This window comes from Amblyomma americanum, chromosome 8, assembly GCF_052857255.1.
Source record: "Amblyomma americanum isolate KBUSLIRL-KWMA chromosome 8, ASM5285725v1, whole genome shotgun sequence".
In the NCBI taxonomy this organism is placed as follows: Eukaryota; Metazoa; Arthropoda; class Arachnida; order Ixodida; family Ixodidae; genus Amblyomma; species Amblyomma americanum.
This window is the reverse complement of record NC_135504.1, coordinates 150,976,348-150,990,496: the sequence shown is the minus strand read 5'-3', so window position 1 is coordinate 150,990,496 and position 14,149 is coordinate 150,976,348. Positions and strand designations below refer to the sequence as shown.

General features: G+C 46.1%; 1 protein-coding gene across 3 annotated transcripts in view; it reads left to right on the top strand.

The window, feature by feature from the left end:
• Window positions 1–14,149, top strand: part of LOC144102114 (uncharacterized) — a 116,791-nt gene that overhangs the window by 35,529 nt on the left and 67,113 nt on the right. The window contains exon 2 of one of the 3 annotated variants that reach the window (XM_077635405.1): window positions 90–494. The exons of the other annotated variants lie outside the window; for them this stretch is intronic. Coding sequence (XP_077491531.1) covers window positions 90–182 — 93 coding nt within the window. The 3' untranslated portion in view covers window positions 183–494. Of the gene's footprint in view, window positions 1–89; window positions 495–14,149 lie in introns of those variants that run through there. 3 annotated transcript variants of the gene reach the window in all.

Here is a 14,149-nt window from a genome sequence, read left to right as displayed (position 1 = left end):
GACGTTGCACATGTAATTACGCAGGCGCTAATTGACAGTTTTTTGTGACATCCTCAAGGCAGTCAATTTGACCGTTTCGTTTTTGACAGAAAATGGCGGCGGTGTACGCGATGGTGCGAGTGCTGCACCGGCACGAGCAACGGCGAAGGAGACCGCACGAAGACACGTTTGACTATGTTTGACTTGCCGGACAAGCTGTTTCAACGCCTTTTTCGACTGGAGAAGCAGACTGTGGAGTGGCTGTGCGACGAAGTCGCCAATGAACTGGGAGGTTTGCGTGTGAGCGCGCTGTCGGTGTGGCGGCAGGTGCTGTGTGCTTTGCGGTTGTTTGCTACCAGCGGCTTTCAAGCTGCCATTGGTAACGAGGCGCATGTCGGCATCGCACAACCGATGGTAAGTAAATGCGTGCGGCAGGCGTTAGAGGCAATCTGCAAAGTTAGCGAGCAGAAGGGCTGGGCTCCTGCGGTCACCTCTGTGCCACATAAATAAAACACGCTTATGCTGGCAAAGCACTTTATTTTTCCCAGCCAATCGCACTTTGTGGTCGTCTTCTGTTTCCCCAGGGAAAAGAAACAGACAACCACACCATCACATACTGCGACATCTCACCTTTTTGCATTTTTGTCATCGATCAAAAGAGTCAAACAACACAGACTTCAAGAAGTTGCCTTCGTTGATTTTGTACCATGCGCTCCTTGCAAGTTGCTCGGCAGGCACGTAGCCTTCACTGCCTTCATTCACATTTTTCTGTGCACTTAGGTCAACCGCACAGTAGCTTGATTTCAGACGGCGCGTAAAAAACACTAACACGGCGTGAAATTGGCTGCTTTCATGCAAAGCGGCTTGAAGTTTTACTGCCGTCAGCGCATACCCGCGGCAGTAAAAGTTACCCACCAGCAAATTTAATAGCACAACATCGAACACTTTTTGTTTTGCTTAATATTTTCCATCTTTAAACACAATGTTTTGGCAAAATAAAATATTAGTTATTTTTATTGCTGCATATTTCTTAAGACTTTTTACAAGAATTTAGCAGGCGGCCCCTCAGCCTGAAAAAAAATGCTCTCGGGGCACTGTCTTGCTGTAATTGACTGATTCCTCATTGCGTCAAGCGGCGACGTCTCATCGTTTCGTCATTTTGACGTCACTGTCAATAACTTTTGACAATTTGTGACACTTATGTAATACGGCCCCAGGTGACGTGGCGCCAGCTACAGCCTCTCACCTTTCTCTCCCCCACCCATTTAGCACTAATGCACCCAGGGCTGTTCTCTCCAGAGTGCGCCCTATGCGGAGGCCCAAGAGCTGATTTCCATCACATACTTTACATATCCTCTTAGTTCTAGCCGCCATCAGCGATGGCATGTCGCAGTGTCCAGCTCCAACCCAGCTGTCCAAACGCAGCTGGTGTGCTGGTCTATGGAAATCACCAGGCATCACCGACTGCCGGCCACTTCACGATAGCAAGAGCCAACCCAAGAATAGCCTGTATGTATTATAGCTCACTACCACCAAAATTCAGTCGTTGAATATGTCACTATTTTAAATGCTAGTGCAAAAACACTTGAAAAAATACAGACCGATCAGTTTACTATCCGCTGTCTACAGAGTATTTACTGAGGTAATCGCTAATAGAGTCAGGACAACCTTAAGCTTTAATCAACCAAATGATCAGGCAGGCTTTCGTAAAGGATACTACTCCAAAATAGATCATATTCACACTTATGAATCAGGTGATAGAGAAATGCGCAGAATATAACGAACCCCTATATATAGCCTTCATTGGTTACGAGAAAGCATTCGACTCATTGGAAACCTCAGCAGTCATACAGGCATTGCGTAATCAGGGGGTAGAAGAGCCTTATGTCAAAATACTTGAAGATATATATAGCAACTGCATAGTTACCATAGTCCTCCATAAAGTCAGCACTAAAATTCCAATAAAGAAGAGCGTCAGGCAAAGAGACGCGATCTCGCCAATGCTATTCACCGCCTGTTTACAGGAGGTATTCCGAGGCCTGAATTGGGAACAGTTGGGAATAAGTGTAAATGGAGAATGCCTAAATAATCTGCAATTCGTGGATTACATTGCCTTGCTGAGTCACTCATGAGATGAACTGCAAATCATGATCAATGATTTAGACAGGCAGAGCAGAACGGTGGGTCTAAAAATAAACATGCAGAAAACCAAAGTAATGCAAAGGAACAGCAGTTCACAATTATAAGCGAGGTGCTGGAAGTGGTAAAGGCCTACTTAGGGCAGGTAGTGACAGCTGATCTGGATCATGACAGGGAAATAACTAGAAGGATAAGAATGGGGTGGGGTGCATATGGCAGGTTCTCTCAGATCATGAATGGCAGCTTACCAATATCCCTCAAGACAGAAGTGTACAACAGCTGTACGTTACCGGTACTCGCCTACGGGGCAGAAGCGTGGAGACTAACAAAAAGGGTTCAGCTTAAGTTAAGGACAATGCAGCGAGCCATGGAAAGGAAAATGATAGGTGTAACGTTAAGAGACCGGAAGCGACCAATTGGGGTAAGGAAACACACGCGTGTTAATGACATCCTGGTCGAAATCGAGAGGAAGAAATGGGCCTGGGCAGGGCATGTAATGGCAAGGCAAGATAACTGCTGGTCCTTAAGGGTAATGGAGTGGATTCAAAGAGAAAGTAAGCGTAGCAGGGGGCGGCAGAAGGTTAGGTGGGCGGTTGAGATTAGGAAGTTTGTAGGCAAAGGGTGGATGCAGCTGGCAAAGGACAGGGTTAATTGGAGAGACGGGAGAGGCCTTTGCCCTGTAGTGGGTGTAGTCAGGCTGATGATGATGATAATGATGCAAAAACACTTGGCATGCTGTCTGCCTACAGCCTATATAGCTTTGAATGCTTGAATATCGCTAAATTCTCAAAAGTGGTGCAGTTGCCCTTTAAATGTGATGGTAGGACTTGTTGAGATTTGGTAGCATTTACAGGGCTAAAGGGTGGGCACATACTATGCTATCGTGGTTTAGTGGACAAATGAGATTTATACGTGGTATTTCTGATCAAGAAAGGACATTGCTAGCAACATAAAGGAATTCAGCAGCATTAACGAGAGCGTGGTAGTTATTGTAATTAAGCTGAATAAGAGGTACGAATTGAAAATGTACAGGCCTACATCCAGCGATGATGACTGTTGTGTATGTAAGGGGGCGCTACCCATCATTCATCTCATCTGTATATAAGCGACAGTCATCAGAATAAAGAGGCGTTCTCGATACCCCCGTCATTGTAGCTTCGTCTGGTCCCTCGGCACTTCATGCCACCACATACTGGCACAGTCGACAAAAATAGCAACGAAGTGTTTGGCCTGACTCAGTTTTTCTGCTGCCGCGGTTCATCCAAGGGGCGTCGCCTGCGAGATGGAAGTGGTCGGATTGCTGCCATTACCGCCTTTTCTTGAGACGCGTGGAGACGCGACGACTCCCTGGGAGCAGTGGTGTGATGATTTTACCAATTTTCTGCAAGCGACTGGGCTAGAGACGCAACCGCCCCCACAGAAAAAGGCCATTCTGCTACAATGCTTTGGGGCTGAAGGACGCCGTGTTTTCCACACTTTGGGTCCGGAGCCAGCACAGATTACAACGCTAGCCACAGAAAAGGACAAGGTAGAGGCAAGTGAAGAGACTTGTTATACCAAGGCACTTGGCTTACTGGAGCATCATTTTTCAAGCACCGTGAACATATTAGTCGGGCGACGTTGATTCACGTTAAGAAGACAGTTACCAAATGAGTCAGTACGAGCATACGTCAGTGTGCTCCGACAGTTAGCAAAGACGTGCGACTTCGGGAATTTTTTGGAGGCGGCTCTACGGAACAAGGTTGTTGACGGACTGCGAAGTACTGAGAAGCGACAGAAACTACTTGTGAAGAGGTCAAAACTTATGTTGACCGAGGTGGTAGAAATTCTGCAAACATACGAGCAGGCAGCCGAAGGTACTGAGGTCTATGATCAAGGGCCACTACAACCGGACATAGTGCATCATGTTTCGAAAGGACAGGGGCAAGAAAATGACTTGACAATGCTGCGGGTGCGAAAATGTTACTGCTGTGGCTCTACAAGGCACCTGGTAAATTAACAAGATTGCAGAGCGCGAGGGATCCGTTCCAGATGCCACAAAATCAGACATTTTCAAGCGGGCTGCGGTAGGTCGGCAGAGCAGGATGTACGAGTAATTCAAAACGATGGCTCTTGTGAAGAGGATGGGCTGACTGTGCTGGCTGTCAGACAAGCGGAACGAAGGTCTATGGTCGTCAATGCCATCATTGAGAGCGAGCAGTTGCAACTGGTGGTGGATACTGGGTCGTCTGTGTCTTTTTTGCTACAACACCTTTTCGGGCCAAGTTCGCCAGCAGGCTTCCTTTGGCTTCAACTACTGCAACACTGCGGGATTTTTCACAGAAGGAAATTCCGGTCATGGGATACTTTGTATCCAGAGCTGTGCGCGGGAACAACTTGACTTACCTGCGCTTTTATGTTGTTCCTCAAGGCATGGCATTGCTGGGACTGGATGCTGTGCGACAGCTACAGTTGCATATCGATGGTTCGGCACAGGAGTGCCTGCAGATCACGGCCAACTCGCCGTCGCTCCCTCCCGAGTTGTGTGAGTTTTCCTTTCTTTTTGCAAATAAGTTGGGACTAATGAAGAACTTTGTGCACTCTGAGAAGCTGTGCTCGGATGTGAAACCAGTAGCGGCGAAACTTCGACGTTTGCCCCTGACCTTACGGGAGAAAGTAGCAGCTGAACTGGCAGGATTGCTGGAAGCCGGCATTATAGAAAGGGTTAATGCTGCAGAATGGGTGTCTCCTATACTGGTTGTACAGAAGGAGGATGGCAGTAGTCGCCTATGTGTTGATTTGCGCGAGCCGAAAAAAGCAGTGGTTATTGATGGGTTTCCTTTACCACACACAGAAGAACTGTTGCATGCGTTGAGTGGAGCAACATTGTTTTCGAAATTAGACCTTGCCTCAGCCTATCACCAAGTGGAATTAGCAGAAGAGAGTTGGGAAATAATGATATTTATCACGCATGAAGGATTATTTCGGTTTCGCAGGGTGTGTTTCGGTCTCGCATCAGCACCAGCCGCCCTTCAGCGAATGATGCAAGAAATTTTGAAAGGCTGCAAGGGTGTATTGTTCTATATCGATGACATCATAGTCTTCGGAAAGACTAGGAACAAGCACAACTGTAACCTCCATGAGGTATTGGGCTGGACTGCCAACGCTGGGCTGCAGCTGAATCATAAATGCCTATTCGTGGCCCAGGAACTGTCATTTCTAGGTCGCCATGTGAGTGCACGTGGTCTTGGCCCACCCAAATCAAAGGTGGATGCTATACTTAAGGCACCAGCACCGACTGATTTACTGGCATTGCAATCATTCCTTGGGCTCGTAGGTTATTACTCACATTTTCTTCCACATTATGCAGAAGTGGTGGAACTGCTGTGAAGGCTTCTCCGAAAGGGCCAAGTGTTCGTGTGGGACCAGGACACAGAGCAGGTCAAAGAGATGCTGTCAGCATGTGGAGTGGTGGCTATGTTCGACATGTCTCTGCCTGTACAGGTGACGGCTGATGCATCTGCATATTGGCTTAGAGCTGTGCTACAGCAGGTAGTTGATGGCGAAGTGCGCACAGTGGCATTCGCTTCCAGGACACTAAATCCACAAGAACGCAAGTACTCTACCAGGGAACGAGAAGTGCTTGCATGTTTATGGGCATGCGAACGTTGGCATATATATCTGTGGGGCTGCAGGTTCGTGCTACGGACTGACCATCAAGCATTGGTAACACTGCTGTCAACAAACAGGGTTGGAAGACATCCACTGCGTATTGAACGCTGGTGTGCTAGGTTGTTGCGATACAATTTTACAGTACAATATACAAAAGTACGAACCACTATCGTCGCAGACGCACTCTCTCGGTTGCCTCTGAGGTTGACCGAGGACAAACCTGTGGAAGAGGTGGTCGCTGCAGTTTCCAGCCTGATAACCAAGAGTGAACTACAAGTAGCAACAGCTGATGATCCGCTGCAAAATGAGGTAGCATGGTCAGTTATGTCTAGATGGCTGGCAAAGAACTGTTTAGCCGGAAAACTAAGGTTGTATTTTCGCATTCAAGGAGAGCTGTCAGTGGTAGATGAACTATTGTTTCGGGCTGAACGAGTCATACCTTGTGCAGCACTCACTTCCAGATTAGTTATGATGGCACACGAATTGCATGCAGGCTTTGTGCAAACAAAACGAGATTGAAAGAACAGTACCGGTGGCCCAGAATGGACAATGAAGTTTAAGCTGTGATTAGGAATTGTGCAGTTTGCAAAGCATCAGATAAATCAGCAAAATCGGTAATGCCTACGTTGCAACCAGTGGAGTGGCCAGAGAAGACCTGCGAAAAGCTTGGAATCGACATCGTCGGACCGATGGAGCGAGCACCTCTAGAGTGCAGATTTGCGGTAACTGTCATTGATTACCACAGCAAGTGGCCAGAGGTGCCATTCGTTGCCAGAGGGGGCATTCGATGCAAGTAGTGAGACGAGTGGGCAAGCATTCATTTTTTTTGGCAAATGGCACTAAATGGAATGCATCGAAGCTGATGGTAATTGCCAAAGGAGGCGCCGAAGGTGCACAAGCATTAGCTGACACGGTTATAGAGCGACGTGGTGGAGCCAAAAGATTTTCCTGTGACCTAGAGACTCATGTAACTGACAGGGCAGAACCAGAAACCCCTGCTACCTTCATGGATGAATCGGAACTGGTGCAAAATGAGGACACAGAAAAGAGCACTCCTCCTCCTGGAAATGCACCAGCCACATCAACGGACTCAGCTGCCAGACCAGCAATACTCCGCTCGACTGCAACTAGAAGACCGCCAGTACGGTATGCGGACGAGTTTGCCTGAGACCGAAAGACTAGAGCGTGCCATCTGCTGTGAAGCATGTAGAGTTTGAGTTCATTGTTGTGTTATTTCCGTTGCGTTGTGTTATGAGAGGGGAATATGTTGTATATGTATAGGGGGCGCTACCCATCATTCATCTCATCTGTATATAAGCGACAGTCATCGGAATAAAGGGGCATTCACAATACCCCGTCAATGTACCTTCGTCTGGTTCGTCAGTGTTTCGCGCCACCACAATGACGAAATAGCCTAAAGCTTCTGTGAAGACATGGAATCGGCAGTGAGTAAAGTAAAAAGCTACAGAGGGCACTTTAGACTACTACTTGCTGTTAATGCACGAGTTCTGTTACGAGGTTCATTAAAGGTTTGTTCTGCATGTTCCTGTGTGTTTGTGTCCTTCATCTTTGTTCGCCACCAGACCACAAACCATTGGGAAACGGTTTTACTCTAAAGGCCTTCCCCCAAACAACATAAAGGTGTTTATGCTGAAGACCTTCAGCCTGAGCGTATTTACCCTGAAGGCCATTACCTTTATGACCGTCACCCTTAAAGGGGCCATGACAGCCTATTTTCACGCATACCCTGCTTACCGCATTTAATTCTCAACTTGTTAAATTAAAATTGCCTAATGTTTCAGTTCATTCTGTGCAGTAAATATTTTTACAACAAGTTTTTTCCATTTCTTGTGCGAACTGCTTGCTGATCTGGCAACCTCTGATCGCTGACGTTGGAGGGGCATACCCGCCCCGCGTCGTCTGCTGCGCGCTGTTGAGGTGCTTGCATGCACACCGTAGACGGTGGTCACTCGAAAAGTTTTCTTTTTTTTTCTTATGGAAATAGAATGCATTTTCAATGTTTTCTTTTCGGAAGCCGTCAGCTTAGTACGCGGCCTGAGTGATCCTTAAGAAAGCAGACTTGCTCGTAGCGCCCCTTTTCTGATTGTTGAGAAAACAGAAATCGATGGACCCCTGCTTTATTATTTACGCTCATAGACATGTTATTTTTATGTTATGAGTGTGGTCTCTTGCGCAGTCAAGTGCTCCCGTATTTGAAAAGTGGCACGTGCCGTGCATGCCTTCGCTGATGTACGCCGTGAAAGCCGCGCCATTTTGTAGCTGGCTACCAATTTCTTGTCCGCTATTCATCGGCTCGATAATTAAACTCAAATTGTCACAAGGTGGCACTAGAGTAACCTTGAGGCACGAAAGGAGCAGAAAAAAGTGCCGAATGAGACGACTACCCCGCTGCATGTGTGCATTTGTAAGTCGAACAAACATTCCCTTCGGCTCGTAGGACCCTTTTGCAGGAACCAAGCCGCTTGCAAAACCCTATGCAGCTCGAGTGCTTTCACTGCCCGCACCGATGAATAGTCGCCGCCGTCTAAATGAGTGCTTGAAAATAGTAGTAGTACATCATTTAGCGTTTACTGTGCGTGCGCATTGTGGCCTAGGAATGCGACGATCATGACAACTGAAGCCCCACGCTGGGGTTGTTTACATAGCTGCGCAAACATTACTGCTCGTTTGCTTCGCATAAAACGCAAGGTGGGCTCTCTTTATCTTAAATATTACGTAGTATTGCTCATAAATTGTAGCTTTACTCATTTACACACTATGATAACATTGCAATAAGCGCCGCTGATGCTATATCGCCTGCTTGGGAAACGCTTCGCATAGGACCGGCGCTTCCCGCTATGTAACTGCTTCCTCTTATGTCATCAGTCCTTGATTTTAAAGTGCGTTAGCTAAAAATATGTACTGACATTACTTGAAATAATGAAAATGACCAGATTGGTTCTCCATAGTCGACGCCGATGGCTGCTGCCGGCTGCCTTCAGCACATGCTGTGCAGATCGGGTCACATATCGGCACTTTCCCTTTATTGTACTCGTGCTCTGCGATGTAGGCAGTCGTAGTCGTCACTTTGAGGGCACTGTGGCCAAAACTACGCTCGACAGTTATTTTCAGGCGCTACAACTTGCAAATTCGCAATCGCCGAACTAGCACCCACGAATCCTGCGCACTCGCTAGGCCTCGTCACGAAAGGGGCCGGCGGTCCGCCGTTGGCCGAAATTCAAGCATCTTGCAGGAGTTCCCCGCTGATTAGTAACAATGTGTGAAGATATGAAATGCAGCCGCTCGTTCCGCTTTTTCCGATAAGCGTACAAGCGCAGTTTTTCGGGCCGTCTATTCACCGGGTGTAAAGCTTTTGCTCGGCCACACAAGCCCAGGCGACGGCGGCAAGCGGCACTGTCGTGCGGCGTTTTCTGCCCGTGTCGCTCAATTGCCTCGCTGATATGTTCTATGTACTGGCACTGAATGAAAGCACATCTTCGCTAGTGCACGTGCATCGCATATGTCGCCGTGGCTAGCATCAAGTACAATAAGTTTTAAAATTCTTAAATTTATAGAATGTCATACCAACTGGTCCCCCACCACACTGCCAGTTTCCACTATGTTCACTCTTTACACTACTGCGACATCGGGTTGTTGGTTGTGCTGGCATCGTCGGTCTAGCTTGACAGACCAGTGCGTCAGCGATGGCATTTGCATACCGACCAGCCATCCGACTGCCGGTCACCGTCCCATCGGCCTAGTTTAACCGGACCCTGTACCTATACCGAAGAATAACTGCGTTACTATTGTTAACGCTTTTGCGGCACCAGTCACTTATATATGGGGGATGACTGCTACTTCGATCGCCTGCGGAAGTACAGGGGACAAGAGACCTTGCTGCGCGCATTGCAGCAATGAGAGCGGACGACGTTGCTCCTTGTATGTCCTGGTGACATCGTGATAGCATTCAATATGGCGGTCGCTGCCATGGGAAACTCCTCCCGCTGCCAGTAGGAGGAGTTTCCCGTTTTCAATTTCGATTTCATTTTTTGGAATATAGAGCGTGTCCAGGGTAGCCAAATTTCGGAAACTGAATCATAAGCTCTTGTATTAGTTACTGAAGCACAAAACTGCAATATGAAGAACGACCATGTCATGGCCCCTTTAAGGCCTTTGCCTTAAAGGTCTTCAGCACTGCCTTAAAGGTCTTCAGCAGTGTCTTCACTCTGAAGGCCTTTGACCTAAAGGCCTTTACCCTGAAGGCCTTCATCCTAAAAAAAGGCCTATGTCATCTAATGACCATGCTTCATTGCCCATGGTGTAGCATGAACTAACTTATGGTCTAGTGTTGACATCATGCAAGCCATGGTGACACCACTGAGGGTTTTCAAACCTCTGCTGCTGCCTACACACTTACACGTTTCATTGTTGATGAGCCATAGGAGGCTTTCGCATTAATATACAGTATACTGTACGGATGGCTGGCTTCACTACTATGGTAAGCAAGAAACAGGCTGGAGAGTAGGCGGTTGATGGCTATTAATGCAACAGCATTAAGGCTCCCGATCTGCAGAAAATCCGGTGTCATCTTCGTCGGTGTTGGCATTGTGAATGAAAAATCCCCGGAGAAGCAAGATAGGTGGGCCATCTAGGTCATGTGACTTTGGGGCATCATCAGAACCTGCCCACTGGATTGTGAGGAAATGGACCACCATGGCAGGTGGCAGTTAGACCCACCAGTGACACCATCTACCACAGTGGTCAGTTTGTTCACAATCCAGTGCCACCAATCAATCCCCACCAGTGGTAGCACCTGCAATCGCAGGGCAGTGGTGCATCCTTTAACTGCTGCACCAATGCGCTGGGAGTGGTATGAGGACTCCCTGGGATCTATCGATGTAAAGTACAGAATTGCCAATTCTGCATATATGAGCATTAACTCATTAACACTATTGTGTCATGCCTTTAAGGTGAAGCTTAAATGTCCCCTCCAATTTTTTTGCTGTTGTCAGCGCAGCAAACGAAATGAAGCGAAAATTGCAAACAGAAACCGCTGTCTATGCGTCTGTGCATTGCGTTTTCCGAAGCTGATGGGCCGTTGCTGCTCAGGCGCCAGTCCGGCTGCTCTGTGCTGCGATCAGCTGGATCAGGTCTGAGCGATGCTCGGGCTTTTTGGGCGAGTGCTGAGCCCCATCAGTGGCAGCACCTGCCATCGCAAGGCAGTGGTGCATCGTTTAACTGCTGCGCCAGTGTGCCAGAAGTGGTATGCGAACCCTAAGCGCTCTATGAATGTAATTTGCAGTCGAGAATGACCAATTCTACATATACAGGCATTAATGCTATCACGTGATACTCTTAAGGTGGGACGCAGCTTTAAAATCATGAAAATCTAAAAAAAAATTGAATTTCTTGAAAGAACAGATTTCTAATTATATCCTGAAAGATTTTTAGCCAAAATAGCCCAGAAGAAAAGTGGCTGAAATCTCTGTGAAACTGCCAGTTTTCTAAAAAGTGCTTTTTGACCTGACTGCCCTGCTTACAGAAAGCATATCATGACAATGGCTTCATGGATTTTCATGTGGTTTGTTGCATTGTGTTTCTTGATGAATTCTTTATGCAGTGAAACTCCTATATTTTGTGAATTACTTTATAATTTTTTTCACTGTCACTAATTTTACGTGACAGTAATGAGTGCATTATGCAAGCATGGATATAATATGCTTGGTAGCAAAAACTGGTTGGTAAAATTATTTCGAGAATGTCACTGCATGAACCGTTTCTTTGGCTTAAATTTAAGAGTGACTCTAGGCACTTACCATGCTTTGTTATCATGCCAGGCTTTCTGCAAATTTGGTGTAGCAATGAAGAAACATAAAATTTATGCTGTCAGAACTACTCAAATTTTTTTGAGTGAAAATTGTATTTATTCATTTAATGCGCTTTTCAACAAGCTTTTCAACAACGACAAAAATAAAAAATTAACCACTGCAAGCGTGTCCCCTCCAATTTTTTCATACATTCTAGGAATAGCAAGGGGGAGTTAACGGTAGAGTTTTCAGAGTGAAATAGTTTTAAGGATCATGCTTCTGCAAATGGGAGAATAAAAAGTGAAGAACCCACATGGCGAGACTGAAAATGAATTAACTTCATAATGTGCGTTTACCCTGGCATCATGCAGGTTAGTGACCATAGGATGGTGAGCCTAGACTTGAAGGGGGAGCGGACAAAACTAGTAAGGGAGAAGCCCGTCAACTAGTTAGCGGTAAGAGTGAAAGTAGAGGAACTCGGGATCTAGCTGCAGAACAGATATTTGGCTTTAACCGAGGACGACAACCTTAGTGTTCAAGCAGTGAACCATAATCTTGCAGATATCACTGTGGTGTGTGTAGTAGAGTAGGTGGTAGGATAGTTAGGATACAGGTGAGCCCTTCCAGGAAACGAAAGATCTAATTAAGAAATGCCAAAGCATAAAGGCTCTAACCCAACAGCCACAATATAACTGGCTGAGCTATCAGAGTCAATTAGTAAGCATAAGGTAACCATTATAACGGAGTATGCTCTAAATAATGGAGGTAGCCTAAATGTGGTGAAGAGGAAAATAGGCATAGGAAAAAGTCAGATGCATGCTCTAAGAGACACGAAAGGCAATATCATTGCAAGCATGTATAAGATAGTTAAAGTAGCTGAGAAGTTCTACTCAGATGTGCACAGTAGCCAAACTATTCATGACGATAATGAGACAGGCAGTAGTGTAGAGCAATTGTGCATCCCGCTGGTGACGAAAGAGGAAGTAAAGAAAGCCTTTGGAGCAATGCAAAGGGGATATCAGCTGGTGAGGCTTGCATAACAGCAGATATGTTGAAAGATAGTGCGGAGATTGTCCTACAAAAACTGCCCACCCTGCATACACAATGCCTCACTACCTCGGCTGTACCGAAATACTTGAACAACGCTAGCATTATCTTCATCCCCAAGAAAGGGACATCTCGGAAGGTGAAATGGTTTTCTGAGAATTTGATGTTCTTCAAGAAATCGAATGTATGAAGAATCTAGGTAAAGCATGCAGAGTAGTTTTGCACTAGCATTTAAAATAGTGATTTAATTGCCGATTAAAACCGTAACGGTAGTCATGCTTCTCACTGCGGTGGAGAAGTGCGGAGAAACTCCTGATGACGTCATTGTTGGCGAAATTTCATATGTCCATTGCCTTCTCCCCGGAGCTACCATGAGTTTTCTAATACCGCCAAACAATGCATTTTGGGCTTCACCTTCGGCGGGGTTGGTTTACTTCCTTGAAATGACCGTTCCTTAGCTGGAAACGCAGCGCCGCCTTGTGACGTCATCATTGCGGCCTCTGCCTGTTGCTGCGCACTGCAGAGAAGCTTGAATGCTAGTGCGGCTTTATTCTGCGATTAGGTAGCCGTTTCAAATCCTAGCACAAAAATACTTCACATGCTTTATCTGCAAGTTTCACACATTCGACCGCTTTAAAATCCTCAAATTCTAAAACCTCTTCACTTGCCCTTTAATTGGAGAGATATTGGAGAGGCCTTTGTCCTGCAGTAGGCCTATTCAGGCTGCTGCTGCTGCTGCTGATATATACTGTTATTTAAGATAAATACATGCACACCAAAGGACAAGCAATGTGTGCCACTTTATATCCAATTCTGACAGACAAACTTCATCCATTGCATATCAGCCAAAACGTGTCTCCATGGACACTGAAAGAAAAGTTTTTCCTACTGATTCAATGTGCATGGTAACTAGCGCTAAAGACAAGGACAGAAGAAAGACGGACACCACGAACGCTAGACGTCAACTGGTTTATTCCAGACAGACACATTCAATATATAGGCAAACATGTACAACGGATCGCACCGTTTAAATCCGCCCTCCGTCAGTTTTTACAATCCGGCTAATAGTATTTTACTTGGTATATGGTACTAGTTCTGTCATTTATATCATTCAATGATTTGTGTTTTGTATTGGTCTGTATGCTATTAGGTGTGTAATCATTTTTCATTCAAATAAGGGTTTGAATTATTTCTCGTATTTCACTCACTGCTCATTTATGATGCCAACAACTTTAATTTTTTTTTTGCGTCTGCTGTCTGTAATTCTTTTTTACAATTGTTCTTACAGGAGGTCCCGTCCACAGTCTCTGACTTTGGGACCTCCTTCTGTATTCCAGTGTCTTTCTAACCTTGTACCATAAACATGCAATAAACGAGCCTTGAACCCTAAAGCGCATGTGCAACGACACCTTCTCGTTCAGGAAATGTAATTCTTTGGATGACGGTGTGTGCATCGGTTCTTGTGTCGCCCCTGCGCTAAGTGAATTGTTTTTAGCCAGTTTTGACAGACGCATTGAAGTGTGCCT